This window comes from Neolamprologus brichardi, chromosome 19 (genome assembly GCF_056152115.1).
Source record: "Neolamprologus brichardi isolate AB-2024 chromosome 19, ASM5615211v1, whole genome shotgun sequence".
Lineage (NCBI taxonomy): Eukaryota > Metazoa > Chordata > Actinopteri > Cichliformes > Cichlidae > Neolamprologus > Neolamprologus brichardi.
The window spans coordinates 16,004,505-16,013,147 of NC_142122.1; the positions used below are offsets into that span (position 1 = coordinate 16,004,505).

The 8,643-nt window shown below is 41.6% G+C and overlaps 1 protein-coding gene across 1 annotated transcript; it reads left to right on the plus strand.

Moving 5' to 3' along the window:
• The first annotated feature begins 482 nt into the window (after positions 1 to 482).
• Positions 483 to 8,635, plus strand: selenon (selenoprotein N). Its single transcript, XM_006798536.2, has 12 exons — positions 483 to 898; positions 1,597 to 1,714; positions 3,023 to 3,153; positions 3,476 to 3,688; positions 3,787 to 3,911; positions 5,236 to 5,373; positions 5,475 to 5,556; positions 5,895 to 6,083; positions 6,161 to 6,266; positions 6,571 to 6,683; positions 6,808 to 6,909; positions 7,335 to 8,635. The coding sequence occupies exons 1-12, from the start codon at positions 710 to 712 to the stop codon at positions 7,500 to 7,502; spliced, it is 1,674 nt and encodes a 557-aa protein (XP_006798599.2). The 5' UTR covers positions 483 to 709; the 3' UTR covers positions 7,503 to 8,635.
• The last annotated feature ends 8 nt before the right edge of the window (positions 8,636 to 8,643 follow it).

Here is an 8,643-nt window from a genome sequence, read left to right on the forward strand (position 1 = left end):
AGATCTAACCATTAAAGAGAAGATAAAAAGAAACAAAGGTTAAACCTCTGCTTCTAGATTAACTTACATAAAATAAAGGTAAGTAAAAACAAAATTTTTGGACAGAGCCATTTGGCAGATACATTTATAACTCATTATAAATTAGTTGCATTGTTCCTTGCGTGAACAATGCAACCATATGTCTTTAAATACAGCTACTGCCCCAGTGTACCCAGTAAAAATATTGTAAAGTTATACTTCCGGTTATTACTTTCAAAATAAATCGTGGCGCTTAGCTTAGTTTAATTGAGTTTTTCTTTTTTGCCAGTAACCAACAACGACTTTGGCATTTTGCTAAAAAAATATATTTGAATTCAAAACAAGTTGATCATAATATCAACTTACAAAAAATTGCTACATTACGACACTCTCGCGCTTTTATTTTGAAAGCCAAAACACTATACATCCGCTTTACCGTGCCAATTACATGCTAGCTTGACACCTTAACTGCATCCATATGGCTCGAGATTGGATGTGGGAAATAAGAAATCTGTGCTGCTAGCTAACATTGCACAGCTGTTGCCAGCGGGGGTAACGGCCAGAGAAGAAGCGAGATCCTCTTCTGCGGGACAGAAAAAGTCCCGCTAGACTCGTCGCACTTTTTAAAGGAGCAAGTTAACACTGAAAGACGAACATGCCCTCGACTAAATAGCTGTGGTGGAGGTCGAGGATGGCCGCAGACGTAGATAAAAGAATCCCGGAGGAAGAGAAAAAGATTTCGCCGCACAATGGGAAGCAGAGCCTGGGCTCGAGATCCTGGATCTGCAGGGGGATGTGGACTTGGGTGGTCGTCTGTGCTGTTCCTCTGTTCGCTTTTGGGATAAAGTACTACCAAGATGCCCAGCTCCTCAAACGTCATGTGAGACCCAAATCTGTAATTATGTTATATCACAGTTTAACAGTGATCTCGACTTGGTGGGTCTAGCTGTGTTAATAGAAACTTTGCAGTGATCTTCTCGTCCTTTTGAGGACCCATGATTACATTAATATCAGCGCAGGGACATTCTGCTATTATCTTGCAGTAGTTTTCTCTGTAACAGATGTGTTTCGATTATTTATTTAGCGGACACGCAGTCACCATAAAGCTCCACATCTGCAGTTTTTCCACCCCCGTAGTGTTTTATTATAGGGGGGTGGGTCTTTGTCACAGCTGTTAAAACTCACCCCCTTGTCCACATCCACACTTGTTTGGTTACTGAGGGTCTCCAAGTTGTTCTTGCACCTCCCTCCCCCTCTTCCCTCCATTGTAAGGTCGCTGGTAGGCACGCGTCTGCTTCAGAAAGGGTGATTTGAGTGAAATGCATGCTAGGAATCTGCCTCCTCAGGGATGATCTTTATCCAGGCAGGATGCTCAGTCATTTGGGATAATGTAGCACATTTCTTTAAATGTGTCATCATCTGAGCGAATGTTTTTGTAGTAGTAATAATTTAAAATATTTGCATTTCATGTGATGGGGTCTTAATGTCCTAATATTTTTTTATGCTGCATTAAAAAAAAAAAAAAAAGCATATGAAATGACCGTGAAGATCAGTCTAATGCATGTGTCCCTCCAATAGGAAGAGAGTGTTCGGACACTGGGTGCCGAGGGGCTTTTTCTCTTCTCCTCTTTAGACACCGACCACGACTTCTATCTCAGTCCGGAGGAGTTTAAACCTATTGCAGAGAAGCTCACAGGTGTATCATGTTACCTTTCTTTGTGCTTGTCACTTTTGTCCAATCATTTTCCTTCAGTCTCCTTTGTTACCTATTGTTGTGGTCACAAGCTTACATATACTCATGAGGCATGAATTTCAAAGTAATCAGATTTTACTGATTTGTTTGAATACTTCTTTTTTTCAGGGTGGAATGATTGTGCAGCATACATCTTTAATGACTTAAAAACAAGAACCGGGTGCAAAAGTCTGAATTTATTTTGGACTTTCTCTAATCTACAGGGTCGAAACTATACATATAGGCTCATATATATGTATACATCCCCACTAATATTTGGCTAAATGTCCCTTAGCAAGTTGCGCCTCAACCAGATGCTTTTGGTAGCCACTAACAAGCTTCTTTTATAATTCTGGCTGTATTTTTGACCACTCTTCTTAACAGAATTGGTAGAGTTAATTTAAACTGACTGGTTTTCTGGCACAGACACAGCTTTTAGCCAGTCTTCTTGTCAAAAGGATAGAGGTCGGGGCTTTGGGAAGTCCAATCCAGAAGCTTAATGTTAACCTGCTTTATTGATGCCAAAATAAGTTTTTGATGTGTGTTTGGGATCATTGGGTTTAAACACCCAATTGTGTCCAATTTTTAACCTACCTATTGATGTTAGGTGAAGTTGAAGTATATGGAGGTAGTCCTCCTTCCTTATTATTCCATCCACTTTGTGCAATGTACCAGTACCACTGACAGCAAAATGGCCCCAGAGCATGATGCTGCCACCACCATGCTTAACAGCCAGTACAGTGGTCTTAGGTTTGATGATATAAAACATACTTCACTGTGGACAGTGACACTGGTGTTCCAGCAGTCTCGTCAAAGTGGTGACACAACGGAGTAGCTTGTACTTACGTACAGTTATTTGAAAGGATGATCTTGGAATCTGTAGTTGTTTAGAAATGATGCCAATAGACCTTCTCAACTTGTGTACATTTACAAGTCTCCTTTGTAAAGCTCAACTTAGCTCCATCGTGTTGGTCAATCCAATGAGTGCTGTTACAAAAAAATCTTTTTTGTGCTGTCAAAGAGAAACTACCAGCTGTAGTCAATTATGATTACTAAGGAGAAGTTAATTGGACTTGGCCTTCAAGGTTAAAGACATTACAGAACCTTTGGCACCACTTAGCTATAAAGCATGTCTACTTGTTCCATCCTCGAAAAAGAGCAGTTCAAAGAAATAATTAAATGCCCCAAATCATCATGACATTCATGACATGAGTGTATGTAGACTTGTGACCACAAATGTATAGCCTCACACTGACTCTGGTTTACTTACAGGGATTACAAACCCAGCGGATTTTGAGGAGGAAGCGATCCATGATCCCAACGGGGAGACTTTAACCTTGGAAGCCAAAATGCAGCCTCTCCTGCTTGACTCCATGACAAAAAGCAAAGATGGTTTTCTTGGAGTAAGACAATACCAAACTCTGCGTGCTTCCTTTATACTGCTGGTTTATTGTTCTCTTTCTCATCGCTGCTCTACAGCGTCTGCAGAGGACTGCTTTAATCAAAATCACAGCACAGAAAATCCTAGAAGGGGCTAAATTATAGCGTGTTGATGCAGTTATTGTTGATAAATGTGCTTGTACATTGTCTGACTGTCTTACTCAGCTCTTTGTGAATGCAGCTCATTCAAAAGGTGCAAGCAGCCTTGAATTGAATCCAGAATGAAACTGCTGAGAATTTGTAATGCTTGTGCTTTCCAAAATTACCTTCCTCCATCTCTTTCAGGTTTCTCACAGCTCTCTGAGCGGGCTGCGGTCTTGGAAGAGCCCAGCAGTGCCTTCTTCGTCCTTCTCTGCAAGCCACTTTAGGGTGTTCTTGCCCCCGAAGAACAAGATAGAAGTTGGTGACACGTGGTGGGTGATCCCCAGCGAGCTCAACATTTTCACTGGATACCTGCCCAATAACCGTTATCACCCTCCCACACCAAGGGGCAGAGAGGTAGCCTAAAAATCCATCTCTGTTTGGCCTATGGTTAGATTGTAACTTGTGATTATTGCACTGCATAGTGGCTTATGGTTCTTTGGCTCTTGGTGCAGGTCCTCATCCACTCCTTGTTGAGCATGTTCCACCCTCGGCCCTTCATCAAAACCCGCTTTGCTCCGCAGGGCGCAGTCGCCTGCATCCGAGCCAGCAACGACTTCTATTACGACATTGTCTTCAGGTGAGGAGGGAGTAAGGAGGATGGCAGTGTTTTTTAATACGTTTGAACTATTAAACTGCAAAATATGTGTATTATACATTAGTGCTGATTGATGTCTAAAGCACACAGTGAATTTTAAATTTATTACGAGTCACTGTGTTCACTTTATTATTCTGTCAAAGGTTTTACAGGAATTCTGTATGGATGAATTCAACTTTTAGTTAGTAAGGAAGCAAAAGATGGAATTATTTGTTTTTATGCTCATTCATGACTTTTTAGTTTCCAGCTTTAGCTCCATATGACAGCCACAAACCATAGACAGAGTGAGCCTGGTTCTGCTGGAGGTTTCTTCCTGTTAAAAGGGATTTTTTTCCAAGTGCTTTGTTGCCGTGAGTGGGCTGATTGTTGGGGTTTTCTCTTTATTATTGTAGGGTCTTTACCTTGCAATATAAAGCGCCTCGAGGTGACTGTTGTGGTGATTTGGTGCTATATAAATACAATTGCAGTGAAAAAGCACTCTAATTGTAAATATTTAAAGCAGAAGTTTCCAACTCGCTCAAAGGCCATGTTGGAAAATGAGAAAAGCACGTATGTTGATGTGCTTTAAATAAATATGTAGACTGCCCTATGATCAACTCATAAGAACCCGTTTCACAAGCCTGAATGTGACAACTAGTGGCAGCTTTTATAAGACAAAATTCAATCAGACAAAACACAATAATGAAGATTTACTACTTGTGATCTTGCACATATTTCTACAAATCTCACAGAGCCTGTTTCAGGGGCCTGAAAGCAACAACTCAGTACTCATGTGGGAGATTTCAATTTCAGATTTCAACAGTTAGTTATAGTAGTTAAAATTCTTTGACAGTAGCCTTTATCTCATTGCAGATGGTTGTACAGACCATTCCTTACACATGGTAAATAAAAAATCAGTCTCCCACCTTTCGCAAAATTGTCTGCCTCCAGCATCAACTGGCCTTTTCTGTTACTCTGAGCGTAGTAGCTTGCAGGTGCAGTGGAAGGGCACCCTTCTGTTTAACTTGCTGTGTGCGTCAGGTGCACGTTGCTATGGGGACCATTCCCAGAAATGGGCTGACCAAAATGTACTGAAAACCCAAAGTGATATGTGGGTAGGATTCAGTTAATTTGTGAGTTTGACGCCTGTGGTTTGAAGTCTTTGTGATGCTGCTGTAGTAAAATAAAGCCTCTGACAGCTTTGTGAAGGTCGAAAATCAAAACACCGTGCAAATGTTATGACCTGACTCCCTGGTTAGTTCTTGTAAGGATTTCCGACAGAGACTTACGTGCTCTCAATTTTTACTCCTTCTGTTCACCCCTGCAGGATTCATGCAGAATTCCAGCTCAATGATATTCCAGATTTTCCCTTCTGGTTCACACCAGGCCAGTTCACTGGCAACATTGTCCTCTCTAAAGACGCCTCTCACGTCCGCCTCTTCCACCTTTATGTCCCCAGTAACAGGTAAATCCCTCTCACACACACACAAACTGTCACACGTGTTCATATACTCCCCTATCGATAGATCGTTGTGAAGTTTGGGTGCCACCTGTGCTGTGTTACAGGTCTCTGAATGTAGACATGGAGTGGCTCTACGGAGCCAGTGAGAGCAGCAATATGGAGGTGGACATTGGTTACCTGCCACAGGTATGGCTGTTTATCTCAACACTAACTGTTCTCATCACTGTGTAGCTGCATCAGTATTGTTTCTGGGTTTTTATTTTAAGTCTGACTGTCCTAACTTAGTCTTTAAGTTAAGTCACATCTATTTGATTTCCAGTCAATCAAACAGTATTAATGTCACGGTAACTGCCTGTTTTGACTTTAATTTAAAATCCATATGGATTAAATACTTATGAATCTGTTAATTTACTCAGACATGTGTGGAATTTCACAGAATGTAAAAGATGATCCCCAGAAAAGACACACAAGAGTGTCTGATGTAAAGCGTGTGTAATATTTCTAACGAGAACTTGCGTTTGCAGTTAGAGCTCCAGTCGGCGGGCCCGTCCACTCCCTCCGTCATCACTGACGAGCAGGGTAATATCATTGATCGGCGTGACAGCAGCAATGAGCCCATCCAGTTTGTCTTTGAGGAAATCCACTGGACCTCAGAGATCAGTCAGGAGGAAGCTGCTCGCCGCATGGAGGTCACCTTCTATCCCTTTAAGAAGGTAATTCTCTACGTTCGGATAAGTTGGTGATTGTGTTATTGCACACAGTGTCGGTGTAACACTGTGCTCCTTCCCAGGTGTCCTACCTGCCTTTTTCAGAGGCTTTCGATCGAGCCCAAGCAGAGAAAAAGCTGGTGCACTCTATTCTGCTGTGGGGAGCTTTAGATGACCAGTCATGCTGAGGTGAGATAATGTCATGCTTCAAAAGTGCATCACAGTCATTCAATTTAAGCTGCTAGCTTTCTAAAGGCATACCATTACCAATTAAATTTTGGAAATATGGCAGGTAAATACAGGTGTTACTAATGATGTACTAATTATGTTAATTAAGGATCTGTGCCAGTTATTCATGTCATTATTAATACCTGTGCTGGTTAATTATAATTCATTCAGTCTGCCAACTTTGACGACCATTACACCTATTTGGAGTTCTACCTTTTTCCTAATATGTTCACCGTATCCTTGTCTCCTCCCCACGCTTTTATAGGTTCGGGGCGAACTCTCCGGGAGACAGTCCTGGAAAGTTCGCCCGTCCTCGCCCTCCTCAACCAGAGCTTTATAAGCAGCTGGTCTCTGGTCAAAGAGCTGGAGAACCTGCAGGTAAGCAGCTATAGTGGTGAAAAATCCAAGAAAGTTGTGCAATTACTGAAAAATGTGCTCATCCTCTTACTTGAAGTACAGCTGTGTTTCCACTTAATAAATATCCTGTTTCCTCTTTTCCCAGGCTGATGAGCAAAACCCTGCGTTGAGTGAAAAGGCTCGCTTACACCTTGAAAAGTACAGTTTTCCTGTGGAGATGATGGTGGCTCTGCCCAATGGAACCATTGTAAATATTATTTTTCATAGAATTAAATCATAGGCAAAAGCACACTATTGGGAATATTAGGATAATAAATGTTGGCTATCTGCATTCTCCATGTTGCATTAGCAGTGAAACAACACAGTCAACTGTGAGGCTGATGGCAATGAAATAATAAAAATGAAATACGGTAACATTAGCTTAAGTGGATGCATCATATCCCCGTAAGTGCCCACTGACTAGCCGAGCATAATAAAACTGGCAGAGATATGGAAGACTCTGCCAAAAATGTACTACATAGAAAGTTATTTACAGTTTTATTAGCAGCTACTGCAGAAAGTGTTGTGAAAGTCTTACTTTGAAAATGCCATATTAACCCTGGCTTGACCAAGTATAGATGCGAAGAAGGAAGAAGCCTCTAAAGCCTTTTATCCTCTTTTATGTGGTTTCAGGTTCATCACATCAATGCCAACTTCTTCTTAGATCAAACTGCCATGAAACCCGAGGAGGAAGAAGCAACTTTCAGCTTCTCCGGCGGCTTCGAAGATCCCTCCACATCCACTTATATCAGCTTCCTGAAAGAGGGCTTGGAGAAAGCCAAGGAGTACCTGGCACAGTAATGTGTTTGAGCTTAACCAGACTGGGCAAATGATCCAAGATTAGGAAAACCTACCAAGCATCTGGTGGTGTTCCTCTTCTGTGTGTGTTGGCATCTGGAAACATTTTTGCCTTCTGTACTCTTTGCTACTATTTATTTGGACGAATCTCTCGGTTAAAAAAAAAGTTTTATATAGTATTTGTATTGTGACAAGTAGAAATCCAAAGGCCTTCCACGCTGAGCAGGAACAAATACAGTATGTCACACATTTAGACTTGCTCTTTATCCTTGTAGCTGCTGAATAACATAGCTATAAGATATAGATGGAGGCCTACCAAGTCCCATATTAGTGTCAGTACCATTCTTTAGTGCATTACAACCCAGTATAGTATTCAGTATTTCTTCTTTTATGTAGTGGTGTTGCATGTGCAGTATTTATTGACTGACTGAGCTTCTCTGCTGAGCGTACCCAGAGACGGAGCTGCTGGTGTTGTTTCCTCCAGCTGTGTTTCTGCAGTTAGTGAAGGCTTTGCCTGAAAGCTCTCCCCGAGCTGGGTAACGCCTGATGTTCTTGTTGAGGCTGCTGGAGGGAAACACCCTTCTCTGACTCGGGACAAAGGCATGAAGAGGAACTTAGAAACTGGACTGCAGAGCGTAAAATGAATGAATCAGACGTTTTCCCATATAGCTTGTGTTTAAAACCAAATATTACAATCTATTCACAGAACGATATGACCACACCAAAGAACTTCTCTTTTACTGTGTAAGCAGATGAATTTGTTAGGCTGCTTTCCTATTATGGCTCATATCTGTGTAAATCAGGGTGAAAAACAGTTGGATTGTTTCTTTAGTGAGGAGCAAATAATTTCTGTCTCTCTTCCCATCGTATAAACAGAACAGTTGGCATCTTCAAGTCCTAATTTCAGAACAGAAGAGCCCAATGATCTCACACACACACACACACACACACACACACACACACACACACACACACACACACACACACACACACACACACACACACACACACACACACACACACACACACACACACAAACACACACAAAATATCTTGCTGCTTGGAGCCTTTAGAGGGGAAACTCCCCCAATATTCTTCTGTAACTAGCAGTGCTGTTTGATTTTCACTTGTATAACAAAAACAT